Source organism: Oncorhynchus clarkii, chromosome 8, assembly GCF_045791955.1.
Source record: "Oncorhynchus clarkii lewisi isolate Uvic-CL-2024 chromosome 8, UVic_Ocla_1.0, whole genome shotgun sequence".
Taxonomy (NCBI): domain Eukaryota; kingdom Metazoa; phylum Chordata; class Actinopteri; order Salmoniformes; family Salmonidae; genus Oncorhynchus; species Oncorhynchus clarkii.
The window spans coordinates 38,772,573-38,787,784 of record NC_092154.1 but is presented as its reverse complement, the minus strand read 5'-3'; the positions used below and the strand labels follow the sequence as shown (position 1 = coordinate 38,787,784).

At 43.5% G+C, this 15,212-nt stretch overlaps 1 protein-coding gene and 1 non-coding gene across 3 annotated transcripts; both read right to left on the bottom strand.

Annotated features, from left to right (window-relative positions):
* Nucleotides 1–7,278: 7,278 nt before the first annotated feature.
* LOC139415373 (pre-mRNA-splicing regulator WTAP-like) lies at nucleotides 7,279–14,998 on the bottom strand. 2 transcript variants are annotated; one of them, XM_071163475.1, is made up of 8 exons: nucleotides 14,655–14,998; nucleotides 13,751–13,788; nucleotides 13,596–13,651; nucleotides 13,438–13,496; nucleotides 13,052–13,179; nucleotides 11,702–11,880; nucleotides 8,872–9,026; nucleotides 7,279–8,464 (listed from the first exon to the last, which is right to left on the bottom strand). In XM_071163475.1, the coding sequence occupies exons 2-8, from the start codon at nucleotides 13,778–13,780 to the stop codon at nucleotides 7,824–7,826; spliced, it is 1,248 nt and encodes a 415-aa protein (XP_071019576.1). In that variant the 5' UTR covers nucleotides 13,781–13,788; nucleotides 14,655–14,998; the 3' UTR covers nucleotides 7,279–7,823. The 2 variants fall into 2 exon arrangements, with proteins under 2 accessions (XP_071019576.1, XP_071019575.1); XM_071163474.1 differs by having other exon boundaries at nucleotides 14,794–14,993.
* Nucleotides 8,650–8,784, bottom strand: LOC139415731 (small nucleolar RNA SNORA22). Its single transcript, XR_011635006.1, has one exon. It is a non-coding gene; the product is annotated as a small nucleolar RNA SNORA22 (small nucleolar RNA).
* Nucleotides 14,999–15,212: the final 214 nt, after the last annotated feature.

Genomic DNA, 15,212 nt, shown 5'->3' with positions numbered 1-15,212 from the left:
GTCAACATACGCAAGGCAGCGGGGCCAGACGGATTACCAGGACGTTTGCTCCGGGCATGTGCTGACCAACTGGCAGGTGTCTTCACTGACATTTTCAACATGTCCCTGATTGAGTCTGTAATACCAACATGCTTCAAGCAGTCCACCATAGTCCCTGTGCCCAAGAACACAAAGGCAACCTGCCTAAATGACTACAGACTCTTAGTACTCACGTCCGTAGCCATGAAGTGATTTGAAAGGCTGGTAATGGCTCACATCAACACCATTATCCCAGAAACCCTAGACCCACTCCAATTTGCATACCGCCCAAAGAGATCCACAGATGATGCAATCTCTATTGCACTCCACACTGCCCTTTCCCACCTGGACAAAAGGAACACCTACGTGAAAATGCTGTTCATTGACTACAGCTACAGTGTTGGTGTTGACTACTCAATCATCAAGTTTGCGGACGACACAACAGTGGTAGGCTTGATTACCAACAACGACGAGATGGCCTACAGGGAGGAGGTGAGGGCCCTCGGAGTGTGGTGTCAGGAAAATAACCTCACACTCAACGTCAACAAAACTAAGGAGATGATTGTGGACTTCAGGAAACAGCAGAGGGAACACCCCCCTATCCACATCGATGGAACAGTAGTGGAGAGGGTAGCAAGTTTTAAGTTCCTCGGCATACACATCACAGACAAACTGAATTGGTCCACTCACACAGACAGCATTGTGAAGAAGGCGCAGCAGCGCCTCTTCAACCTCAGGAGGCTGAAGAAATTTGGCTTGTCACCAAAAGCACTCACAAACTTCTACAGATGCACAATCGAGAGCATCCTGGCGGGCTGTATCACCGCCTGGTACGGCAACTGCTCCGCCCTCAACCGTAAGGCTCTCCAGAGGGTAGTGAGGTCTGCACAACGCATCACCGGGGGCAAACTACCTGCCCTCCAGGACACCTACACCACCCGATGTCACAGGAAGGCCATAAAGATCATCAAGGACATCAACCACCCGAGCCACTGCCTGTTCACCCCGCTATCATCCAGAAGGCGAGGTCAGTACAGGTGCATCAAAGCTGGGACCGAGAGACTGAAAAACAGCTTCTATCTCAAGGCCATCAGACTGTTAAACAGCCACCACTAACATTGAGTGGCTGCTGCCAACACACTGACACTGACTCAACTCCAGCCACTTTAATAATGGGAATTGATGGGAAATGATGTAAATATATCACTAGCCACTTTAAACAATGCTACCTTATATAATGTTACTTCCCCTACATTATTCATCTCATATGCATAAGTATATACTGTACTCTATATCATCGACTGTATCCTTATGTAATACATGTATCACTAGCCACTTTAACTATGCCACTTTGTTTACATACTCATCTCATATGTATATACTGTACTCGATACCATCTACTGTATCTTGCCTATGTTGCTCTGTACCATCACTCATTCATATATCCTTATGTACATATTCTTTATCCCCTTACACTGTGTACAAGACAGTAGTTTTGGAATTGTTAGTTAGATTACTTGTTGGTTATTACTGCATTGTCGGAACTAGAAGCACAAGCATTTCGCTACACTCGCATTAACATCTGCTAACCATGTGTATGACAAATACAATTTGATTTGATTTGATTTGACTACAGTTCAACACCAACACATATTTTTCAGCATATTTTCATAAATATGGACAAAAATATTTGTGTAGGCCATGTCCGGCATGCAGCGAGTTCGGCATGACTGGAGAAACCTTTTCTAGGCCATGAATTTGAAACATATTTTTCAGCACTTTTTTTTCTTTTTGTTCCTTCTGGTTCGGCATGACGGGAGACACCGTTTCTGCATCACGAATTTGAAACTTATTTTTCAGCACTTTTTCATGAACATTGCCAAAAATATTTTTCTTTGCTTCTAAAGAAGCACCCCTCGAAGCAAGGCTTGGGCACTGAGCTCTTCATCACACCTTCCACCTCACTTAAATCTCCCTCATTCACATCCATTTGACCTCCAGAGCTCGGTCTAGCTGATATTTTACTCTGTTTGAACTTGACCCCAGTCTTCTTTGACACACCATCTCCCGTTTTATCACCATCTTCATCAAACTTAGATTCAACCTCTGCTTTCCTCATTCTCTACAACCTCTTCTTCCTCTTATTCCTTCCAGTTTGGTGTGGCGCCATTTCCGTTCCAATTCTCTGGAAGCTTGCTTCAGAGCTCGGGTATTTTCTGTATACCAGGGAGCTAGTTTCTTATGAGAAATGTTTTTAGTTTTTAGGGGTGCAACTGCATCTAGGGTATTGCTTAAGGTTAAATTGAGTTCCTCAGTTAGGTGGTTAACTGATTTTTGTCCTCTGGTGTCCTTGGGTAGACAGAGGGAGTCTGGAAGGACATCAAGGAATCTTTGTGTTGTCTGTGAATTTATAGCACAACTTTTGATGTTCCTTGGTTGGGGTCTGAGCAGATTATTTGTTGTAATTGCAAAAGTAATAAAATGGTGGTCCGATCGTCCAGGATTATGAGGAAAAATATTAAGATCCACAACATTTATTCCATGGGACAAAACTAGGTCCAGAGTATGACTGTGACAGTGAGTAGGTCCAGAGACATGTTGGACAAAACCCACTGAGTCAATGATGGCTCCGAAAGCCTTTTGGAGTGGGTCTGTGGACTTTTCCATGTGAATATTAAAGTCACCAAAGATTAGAATATTATCTGCTATGACTACAAGGTCCGATAGGAATTCAGGGAACTCAATGAGGAACGCTGTATATGGCCCAGGATGCCTGTAAACAGTAGCTATAAAAAGTGATTGAGTAGGCTGCATAGATTTCATGACTAGAAGCTCAAAAGACGAAAACGTAATTTTGTTTCGTAAATTGAAATTTGCTATCGTAAATGCACCTCCGCCTTTGCGGGATGCACGGGGATATGGTCACTAGTGTAGCCAGGAGGTGAGGCCTCATTTAACACAGTAAATTCATCAGGCTTGAGCCATGTTTCAGTCAGGCCAATCACATCAAGATTATGATCAGTGATTAGTTAATTGACTATAATTGCCTTTGAAGTAAGGGATCTAACATTAAGTAGCCCTATTTTGAGATGTGAGGTATCATGATCTCTTTCAATAATGACAGGAATGGAGGAGGTCTTTATCCTAGTGAGATTGCTAAGGCGAACACCGCCATGTTTAGTTTTGCCCAACCTAGGTCGAGGCACAGACACGGTCTCAATGGGGATAGCTGTGCTGACTACACTGACTGTGCTAGTGGCAGACTCCACTATGCTGGCAGGCTGGCTAACAGCCTGCTGCCTGGCCTGCACCCTATTTCATTGTGGAGCTAGAGGAGTTAGAGCCCTGTCTATGTTGGTAGATAAGATGAGAGCACCCCTCCAGCTAGGATGGAGTCCGTCACTCCTCAGCAGGTCAGGCTTTGTCCTGTTTGTGGGTGAGTCCCAGAAAGAGGGCCAATTATCTACAAATTCTATCTTTTGGGAGGGGCAGAAAACAGTTTTCAACCAGCGATTGAGTTGTGAGACACTGCTGTAGAGCTCATCACTCCCCCTAACTGGGAGGGGGCCAGAGACAACTCGATGCCGACACATCTTTCTAGCTGATTTACACGCTAAAGCTTGGTGATCTCTGACTGTTTCATCCTAACATCGTTGGTGCCGACGTGGATAACAATATCTCTATACTCTCTACACTCGCCAGTTTTAGCTTTAGCCAGCACCATCTTCAGATTAGCCTTAATGTCGGTAGCCCTGCCCCCTGGTAAACAGTGTATGATCGCTGGATAATTCGTTTTAAGTCTAATACTGCGGGTAATGGAGTCGCCAAAGACTAGAGTTTTCATTTTGTCAGAGCTAATGGTGGGAAGCTTCGGCGTCTCAGACCAGACCAGATCAGACCAGACATCAAGATGCTGACGACAGTACACTACTGTTGTAGGCCTGATAACTGACAACGAAGAGTCAGCCTACAGGGAGGAGGTCAGAGATCTGGCAGTGTTGTGGCAAGACAACAACCCTTCCCTCAACGTCAGCAAACAAAGGAATTGATTGTCGACTTCAGGAAGCAGTGAGGAGGACACGACCTAATCCACATCAACGGGAGTGCAGTGGAAAGAGTCAGCAGCTTCAGGTTCCTCAGCGTCCCCATCACCGAGATCCTCACATAGACAGACAACACCACTGGCCTGGTCAAGAAAGCACAACGGCACCCCCACTTTCTCAGGCAGCTGAATAAATTTGGCATGCCTCCCTGGGTCCTCTTCAAATTCTACTGCAGCACCATTGAGAGCGCCCCGACCAGTTGCATCACAGCCTAGTACGGTAACTGCTCCTTCCATCTGACAGATGGTACCGGAGCATCAGGTCCCAGACATCCAGGCTCAGAGACATCGAGGCATACCCGCAAGCCACCAGACCACTGAACTCTTGAACTGGGACAGGTCTCTTGCACACGCTACTGAACTCTTGAACTGGGACAGGTCTCTTGCACACGCTACTGAACTCTTGAACCAGGACTGACCACCGGCACAAGTCTCTTGCGCTGGCTCCCTGCACCTTGCCACACATGTACACAAACACTCACACGCTACACACACTCCATGACTGATGCTACTGGACTCCTATTTATATTATTGCACAATGCCTATTTCTTATTGCACAATCTATCGCACAATTCAACAGCATCTGTAAATATCCCACTTTAATTCATTCGAGTGCATTCTTGTATTAAATGTTTTGCAAAAATTAATTCAGCTTTTATTTTTTAGTACCCTTTTATTCATTTTTCTATTGTTGTTGCATTGTCGAGTGGTGAACCTGCAAGTAAGTGTTTTGTTGCACTGTGTACTCCACACATATATTACATGTTCAGTGTCTTCGGAAAGTCTGACTTTTTCCACATTTTGTTTGGATACAGCCTTATTCTAAAATGTATTAAAACGTTTTTTTTTCCCCCTCATCAATCTACACACAATACCCTGTAATGATAAAGCAAAAACAGGTTTTTAGAAATGCTTGTTTATTTGGCATTCAGGCCAAATTTGGCACTCTAATTTGGCACTCTTTGGCATTCAGGCCAAAGAGTTCAATCTTGGTTTCATCAGAACAGAGAATCTTGTTTCTTATGGTCTGAGAGCAGTGGCGGTCAGTGCCATTTAAGATGGCGGTCAGTGCCGTTTAACGACTTAGGTGCACATTAGTAAAATAACGTCATCGTCAGCATAGCTAATAAAACTAACGCTACAATCCTGCAGTGACATTACAGTATACAGTCAGTAAACTGTTACACCGGGGGGCCCGGTGGCAATAAATTAGTAAAACCAAAAGCTTACCTAGACTTGGAAGAGTTCCAGTGTTGTGTTGGAAAGTCATAACCAGCTAGCTAACATAACACACCTCTGTTTGAGCAGGGTGTTTCAGTAGGCAAAACTAGCTAGCTGCATTCGCTAGCTAAGTGAAACTGAAAGTGAAAAACAATGACTCTCTCTATTTCTCTCTGTTAAACTGCTCAACAACTGTCTTTCTCTCTCTTTGAGTCAACTACTGACCACATGCTATGCACTGCAGTGCTAGCTAGCTGTAGCTTATGCTTTCAGTGCTAGATACATTATCTGATACTTTGATTGGGTGGACAACATGCCAGTTCATGCTGCAAGAGCTCTTGTAGGTTGGAGGACGTCCTCAGGAAGTTGTCATAATTACTGTGTAAGTCTATGGAAGGGGGTGTGAACAATGAGCCTCCTAGGTTGTGTATTGAAGTCAATGTACCCAGAAGAGGATGGAAGCTAGCTGTCCTCTGGCTACACCATAGTGCTATTCTACAGAGTGCTGTTGAGGCTACTGTAGACCTTTGCAAAATATGTATATTTTTTCTTTGTGATATCCAATTACAGTCTTTTCCCATTACTACAACTCCTGTACAGACTCAGGAGAGGCAAAGGTCAAGAGCCTTGCGTCCTCCGAAACACAACCCTGCCAAGCCACACTGCTTCTTGACACACTTCTCGCTTCCCGGAAGCCAGTTGCACCAATGTGTTGGAGGAAACACCATACTGCCAACCTTGTCAGTGCGCATGCGCCCAGCCCTTCACACGAGTCGCTAGCGCGTGAGGGGAGTAGGACATTCCGACAGGCCAAACCCTCACAACGCTGGTCCAATTGTACAGCTGCCTGATGAGTCTCCCTGGGTCAAACTCGGGTTTGTAGTAACACCTCAAGCACTGGGATGCAGTGCCTTAGACCACTGCTCCACTCTGGAGGACCCACAAAATAGTGTTTTAATCAATTAGTTGGTGACGTGATTATATTTAGTATAGTTTTCTCTAAAAAGGATCACTTTTTAAATGTTTTACCATTTTTATGAAATTCACTGAGGAGGGATGGTCCTCCACTTCCTCCTCTGAGGATACTCCACTGTCTGAGAGTCTTTATGTGCCTTTTGGCAAACATCAAGTGGGCTGTCATGTGCCTTTTACTGAGGAGTAGCTTCCGCCTGGCCACTTTAACATAAAGGCCTTATTGGTGGAGTGCTGCAGAGATGGTTGTCCTTCTGGAAGGTTCTCCCATCTCCAAAGAGGAACTCTAGAGCTCTGTCAGAGTTTTCATCGGGTTCTTGGTCACCTCCCTCGGTAGTCCCAAATGTATTCCATTTAAGAATGATGGAGGCCACTGTGTTATTGGGGACCTTCAATGCTTCAAAAATACACAATCCTGTCTCGGCGCTCTACGGACAATTCCTTTGACCTCATGGCTTGGTTTTTGCACTGACGTGCACTGTCAACTGTGGGACCTTATATAGACGGTGTGCGCTTTTCCAAATCATGTTCAATCAATTGAATTTACCACAGGTGGACTCCAAACAAGTTGTAGAAACATCTCAAGAATGATCAAATGAAACAGGATGCACCTGCGCTCAACTTTGTCTCACTGCAAACGGTGTGAATATTTATGTAAATAAGGTACCAGATTTTATTTATACATTTGCAAAAATTTCAACCAACTTGTTTTCACTTTGTCATTAAGGGGATTTTTGTGTGGATTATTTAAATTATTTATTTCATCCATTTTAAAATAAGGCTGTAATGTAACAAAATGTGGAGAAAGTTAATGGGTCAGAATATTGCCAAAGGCACTGTACTTAGCTTATAAACAAAATTGAACTTGATAACCATCTGCTTCACTAGAATATAGGAAATATATTTCAATTTAATTCGAGAAAGGCTTTACATATGTTCAGAGGGAGAAGAAAAATCCATTTCACTACCATATTAAAAGTCTTTATTGATATTTGGTCAGTACATGAGAAGGATGGAAGTCAGAATAATGAATTCAAGGTACATCGTGTAGAAACTACACACATTGTCAAACAGAAATGTATTTGCCAAGGATTAAAAAAAATAAAAGTCGACATCTAAAAGGTATCATTTAACATTGCAAAGCTACTAAAGTGAACTGTGGTTTGACTTTTATTGAGCATGACTACAACACCAGATGCTTGATCATTTGAGTTTGTCAAGAGTTCAAACAAGAACGTTATCGAGCAACATGTTCAAATAACCAAGAGACCAAAGAAAAAAAGATCTAGCTTGAATCATACAAAACTCAAGTCATATGCACATACATTAATTCATTTCACGTAATGTTCCTGTTTAGCAATGCAATTATTTTCTTTAAATTGTGGAAGAGGTATCACGATAGGCAAAGGAGAGGAGAAAAAGTTCTGGACAGCAGTTCTGTTTTTACCAACTATGTGTTTGTGTCTCGTATAAAAAGAAAAAGACAAATGACGTGTTATTATAAAGTACATTACAAAACTGTGCCACTGCTCGCGCTCAGGCCGTTCTGAGCCTGCCGCGACCCCGCAGTCCTGTTCCCCTTGACGACCAGGGCAGACTTGTCTTCGTGGGGGTCGGTGTTGGAGTCTGTGTCGTTCGAGTGCTGCGTCAGGGACGTTTCGCTGCCCGTCGGGGAGTCCACGCTCTCATACCCTGTGCTCAGCTGGCTCCCGAACCCCCCTGCTGCTGTACCCCCTGCACTGCCACCAGTCTGGCCCCCCGCTGCCTCCTCTGAGTGGTTGGAGAGTTTCGTCTCGCCCTCACCGGGGCTGGAGACCATGGGGGACGGGGGAAAGTCTTCCTCTGTGCTGCTGACCTCGCGGTACAGGCTGGGGGTGGTCGCCACACCCCTCTGGGAGGACGAGCTGCCGTTGCTTGGGCCGTTGGAGACCCTTCCGCAGTCTTTCCCGGCTTGGGCGGAGGGCTGCTCGGGCTGGCTGGGGGGCTCGGCGGAGGGTGAAGTCCTGCTGGGGCCTGCCCCGGCAGAGGCAGCCTGAGCTGGGTTCTGGGAGAGCTGCTGACGGGTCTCCCTGAGCTGCTGCTGGAGGACCAGGATGGTGCTCTGCATGCCCTCTACTTCCTCATCCAGCTGGATGATGAAATCGTTCAACTCTTGGAGGGATGAAAACAGACAAAGACACAGGTCAGAATATAGGGAGATTGGACGCAGTCAGGTTCAAGAAAGAAAGACTGCCTTTATTTACCTGGGGCTAACATTTATTTTTTTGGCCAGGAGGAAAATACACTGAATATTAGAAACATGTCTAACAAATGCCTTAACAAAAGCTCCTGCATCTGAATGTACAGGTCTGCTGAATACACGCAGAGGAGAATATAGCTCCTCTAATGCAGAGGTTACAGACCACACTTTACTGTACCACAGATTAATAACCTGGGGAGCTACAAAGCACACATGGGCCTTCACTGTGCTGAAATTTAACATTTAAAGCTTACATTTTTTTATGGATACTATTTGAACCCAGGTCTGAGTAGATGGAGGTGGGCTGTTGTGTTCTCACCATCTTGGCTGCTCTTGAGCTCCTCGCTGTACTTCTTCTGCAGGGCCAGCTCTGCCTCCAACTGGGCGATACGTCCCTGGGACAGCTGCCTCCCCAGCTCCTGGTTCTCCTGGATCAGCATCCGGCACTTGGCCATTAGCTTCTTCCCCGTCTGGCTGCAAGGGAGACAGGCCTCACATCACACAATGACCCAGGGCACAGCCAAATGCCACCCTCAGGCAAGGACAGCCCAATCAGTCCAGTGACCTAACTTGGTGGTCACTATGGTGGTGTTCCAGGTTATAATTTATGCAGTCAAGCTCTGGAGATTATCAGATCACCTCACATTGCTTGAAGAGGTGTTTAACATTGCAGGTACCACATTGAGATCTTCTGATGTGCAGAACGACTGCAAAAAAAATAAAAATAGGACATGGAACACCACCGTCCCCACCCATCCACTAACACTATGAATCTTGCCTATCCATACAGCAAGTTTCCATTTTCCAAAGTAGTACAGTTACAGATAGCGGAGACCGTTTGGACTTGGCAAAGGATACCAGAAACGATAGCATAGATGCACATTCCGATAAAACAACATTCTTATGCAGCAGCAGTACCTTTACCTTTTGAGTACCCCATGCACATTTTACTACTACAGGTGGGCGCCTACAGTCAGCAGGATGAGAACCAAGTTAAAGTACCCAATTTCAGCAACCGTACATTTGGTTTCTACACACCCAAATTGTACTTTCAACAGCAAATTAGACCCAAAGAAATCCTAGTCTGTCACAACCGACCATCTTCTAATGGTGTGAGTATTACTCAGTCAGCACCTTGGACAAGATCACCTGAGGTAATAATGCACTAACCACTGCAAAGCATCCTCAACTGACTCTTTTAAACAAGGAAAACACATGCTTAAATTGACATTTCAGAGGAACCATGGCAGCCAGAGAAATCAACTTCAGAAGTCACCACGTCACTTAAAACCTAGGAACACTGCATGTCGCATCAGACTATAGATACTTCCTAAAAACACAGCAGCTTGGACACTGGTTCCAGAAGCATGTGTGAAAATCATACTATTGAAAATGAACTGTGAGAGGCAACCGATGAGATTTGAGATTACATTTCGTAATACTTGACAACAATGCATTGTCTGACAAGGATGTTGCATTCAGCTTTACCACTTCAAACAAGCATTTTTGACCATCAATAGAATGACGTTAGCCAGGTATTGGAAAAATAAAAACCAGACATTCTTAGGAGAAACTGGATGAGCAGCTGATAGTGGATTTGAAGTCTAAAAGATTAGAAAACACACAATCGTGTTACTCTGGTTGCTACCTGAAAAGGTCAAGGGCTATCAATTCTTCTTGCTTGCCATCAAAAACGTAAAATGTTGCTTATTTTAAGAAAACTACTTCCAATGGATCATACCCATCATTGCTGGAGTCTTGTGGTGAATACAGCACAATAGTAATTTTACGGGTTGTTCCCACCACGAGTGTTGTAACTATATCGATGGCCAGATATCCAAGGCTGTTTATTGCTCTGTTTGGAATTGAAAAACCAATCAATGAATTGCATATTGCCGATAAATTACAATTTTTCCAATTAATGACATCCTTAAAATGTCAACTGGAATTAACCCCCCCCCCCCGAACCAAAAAAAGGTTTACGGTTGCTAGAGGGGAGGGAGTGTGAGGTCAACAACATAAATACATAAAGAACAATATCATATTGGACTGAATAAATACATTCTCATGAAGTGGTAACATTACTTGTTTCACACATTTGTAATCATTATGAGAAAATATCACTCAAGCACCATCTGCAGTGCGTACATTTTACAATGAACAATTTGGAAACATCAAGCGTCAAAATAATGTAGCCTACTGAATGTTATTTTTTTTCAAGGTCACCAAATCGAACAGAGCAAATGTCTGACACACTGCAGTGCAAGAGTATTTAAGAGAATCAAAAAGAGGAAAGTAAATGAAACAGAAACATAAGAGGCAACTCACAAAATAAAACATGTAAATACACTCTACCCGTATGTGGGCCCATGCTCAAAGACACAGGCAATCAGATCCTCGCTCACGCACGCCTCAACCATAGTCAATTCTGGACTGAGGGTCTGGCTCCTCCCCCAGAGTCTTAAACATTCTACTGGCTCCTCCCTAGAAAGTCTTACAGTTTATCCTAAAACCTTTCCCACAGTATTTTCATTGTATTCTACAATCTGTCCAAGAGTCTTAGAGTCTCAGGAGCACTAGTGGGTATGGGTGTGGCGTTTTCCACTTAAATGTCTTTAGCTAGCGGGGCATTGTCTTTAAATGTTCAATTGGTTATTTAGGCTAAGGTTGCTCTCCCTGCTCCGGCAGTTTGCCCAAGACTGCCTCAATCTCCACCATAACAACCCCCCCCCCCTCTTTTAATAAGGCAACTGTCTGGCTTGGGCTGAGAGAGGGGCGGTGGGGGGCATATCCGTGTCGGACGTGACCACCTCTTCAGGAACAGTCCCGACTCCTTCAGGGCCCCTGGACGGTGAGGGGGGGTGAGAGAGCTGAAACACAAGTGTCACCTGACCATACTGTTTTTTTCATTCAGTTTAGATTATGTGATATGTAGCTGGGGGACAGTAAAAGAGTACACAAAACATGGATGGCAGTTTGTTTTTTGTGTATTTGGTAAAGTCTGAGTCTTGTGGTGAGTACAGCATTTCTCAGCCATCCCCCCCACCATGATTCCTGCATGCCTGCAGAGGGGGTGGGGGGTGTGAGGAGGTCTTGACTTTTTTGTGGGGGTGGGAGGAGGAGGGGGGAGTTATTTTGATTGTCTTTACCTATCTGGTGTAAATTTCCAGGCACTCAGTTCATTTTGGGCCTGCTCCAGTTTGTCTTTAGTCTGTTCCAGTTCTCCCTTCATTTTGAGGAAAAATAAGTTGATGGCCGGGTCTACCATTGATGACCGCAGTTGGGCGGCACTGGGTTGCTGGACTTGCTTGAGGTACTGGATCTGGGTCTGCAGGTTGAAAGAGATAAGTGTCAATAAAGGCACAAGCACATAAACTCAACTTAGAAAATCCCTCCTTAAGCTTCTGAAAGTTAAAAATACATTGACTTAATTTACACAAGAGGCAATGGATGTGACTAATAATTGAGCTTTAAAGGCACAGTCCCCATTACTGTAGCTGAACAAAGTCATGCTTACACGCTATTTATTTAACTTTGTAAATCATTATTGAAAATAGGTTGCTTTCAAAAGACACCTTCCTGTTAAACTATGATTAGGAATGATTAGCCTAAGTGTGGGACTGGACTCATTTTGTACACTATAACTCTGCGTAACATTTTATGCACCAAACTGACCAAGTCAGTTTGATTGAACTCAGTTGCCTGACAGAAGGAATGGATGGCATTTTCTGTTGAGTGAGCCGCTATGCAGTCATTCAGAGAGTGAGAGGTCTGACAAGCAAGACTTCAGGAGCCTTAGTGATATGGGGGGGAAATCGATAGTTACATATTAGGGATATCATTTTTCCAACACAATTATTTTACAATATATTGTATCACTTTGACAATATCGTAATATTATTTTGCGCACCTTGGCTGTAAACGGACCTAAAAGTAGTTACTTAAGCTTGTTCTCGCATCATCTTTTTAAAATAGGGAGTCAATATGTTTTCAGGAATTATTTCCATGACTGATCAAAACTAGTTTAAGACTCTTGTCCCTCTGCAGCAGACATATGGTAAGCAATATGTTTTGAACATCGAATCGCAATAAAAAAAATAATAGAATCGCAATACAAATTGTATCCGCACCCAAGTATCGCAATAATATTGTATCATGAGGTCCCTGGCAATTCCCAGCCCTAGTGGCCAGTGTTTTATGTTAATGTAAGCTCTAGTGTTATTTTGTTTCCATCAGGAGTATGACACTAAAGACTTGGGGCGAGCGGGGAGGAGTAAACTATTGACAAACCATTGATAAGGTGGAAACTCTGCTATACTGTACCCCCCTTTCCCTGCACAGCTTGGGAATAGGACTTAGACTAAGGTCAATACCTACACTTATATCCAAAAGGTTGAGGTCTACTGCGTGACAAACATTTTGTTACTAAAATAGGCCTACATATCCCCTAGTCCCCTCATTTAGAAAAACAGCAGGAAGTATTGCAGTGGGATACTTACTGTACACTCTTGCATTTCCTGCTCCTTGGTTGCGAGCCGCATGACTAGGATGTTCTCCCTGCGTGACGCCTCCTGCTGCTGCTGCTTCAGCTTCTCCTCAGACTCCTTCAGCCCAGTCACATCGTTCGCTGAGACGGTGAGTGGAGAGAAACAACGCACAGTTAACCTGTGTCAACTGAAAAGGAGCCATCAACACCTAAACAAAAACAAACTTAAAAAAGGTGTTAAGTGTGGGTATTTGTTCTTCTAAAATGCGAAACTGATACCCAAAGCCTACCACTAAAAACAAAGGATAATCCTTTCCTATCAACAGCTGACACTCTTATTGTATTGAATGATGACTTGGTAAAATGTTGGAGTAGGCCTACATTGTTTGGGGCACTTACAATTCAGATCAGCATATTTTGCCTCCAGGATCTGAACGTAGGCTTCATGTTGGTTCCACCTAAAGGACCAATAGTAAACATGAACACACTTGTTATCACATCCAAACAGAAACAATCATCCCACCCTCCCCCATCTAACAATAGTGTTATCTATTTACCTCACACACAGTTCCTCTCTGGTCAGGGTCTTCATGTCAGATTCACTGAGGCGAACCTGAATGAAGATGGGAAAGAGTCAGCAAGTTATTGGCTTTAGCTGCATATAACTTGTCAATACTGGAATCTTGGTTAACATATAGAGGCGCCCTCTCACCTTCTTTGGAAGAGGTTCCTCATTTGTCATTCTGAGCTCTGAAAGGGAAGTAAAAGTACCAATTAATTGAGTTGAAGTTTCAAGAGCAAGCCATTCAAAAATGATACATGAGCTGCTACAGCAGATCAAGCCAATATTCTGGAAGTTACTTTTCGTAACAAGCTATGGGCATTAAGGTATAAAATAATGGGTTAGAGACCATTTTCGCTAACAATGATATTAAGCTAGTTATTCTAAACTACTGCGAAAAAGTCACGTCCGGTCGGGGCTGTATAAAAAGTGGCATGTTTATAGGTTCTCTCTAAAGGATTATGTTAACTAGCTAGCGAAATTGCTATTGTTATCATAATAAACCAACTAGCTGCAGTTGATAGTAAGCTTGAAGTATTCAAATATTTGAATGTGCGTGTGTCAGTCTCATCCATTCTCTTTGTTTGATTTAGTTCTAACGTTAGCTAGCTAGTCCTCATGCATCTCCCACGTTAACAGTGCAAATCCACAACACGTAACATTAGCTAGTTTGCTACTGTTCTAGCTTAACTGGCTAACGTTACGTTTAGCCACCTAACGTTAGTTAGTTAAAACCGGACTTCTATTACAACTCTGATTCTTTGTTATAATCGACAAACGTGATAGCAATTCCATTCGTGTGTGTTTGTTTCATTTTAAAGCATTTATTAGCAGGATAATACGCAATGGCCAGCCAACTGTTACATTAGCTAACGCTCGCATGTCTCGACAAGAAAACAAAATAACTAACACCTCACATTTGGCCCACGTCAGACTTACGAGCTACCTTGGAATTCAGTCTAACGATATGTTACCTACTTTTAAGGATGATCTCAAGTAAAATGTGCATCGCCTTAAACTGTTTAACCAAGAATGTTCAGCTAACGTTAGCTACCTGTCGGTTATCGTGTTCTGCTTCTTGTTATCACAAAATGGCGGAGAAAGCAGACTCCAGACTCTCTCCTGCAAAATTAGTGTTCCTCTTCCTTTCGCGGACTCGTGTTCGCTAAAACCTGCCGCAAATGAACACTTACCGGACCCGTTTCCTTCAATATTCGAAACCAGTATGTGTTGACCGTCTTAGCACTAATATGCAACGTTACAATCCGATTTTATTTGGTTTCTATAACTTAATTATTGTTATTCGAATTCGCCACGGTAGGGATTCGGTGTCGCCGCCATCATCCGAGAGACGATGGCAACCACAGCAGCGCATCAAAGCTCTCTAGTTGCTACAGTGCTGAAGGGGAGGGCTGAGTTAACATGAGACATGTTAGGCTAGCTAACTTTGTCACTACAGAATAACACCAATTTCACTATCCATCCAAACCATTTAGATTAAACATGTTTTGACCTTGCCAGATAAATAGTTTTTCAACATCTTCAGAAAATGCTAACAAAAAAAAAAATGGGACCCACAACATGTATTGCTGTAGGTTCATGTCATTAGTTG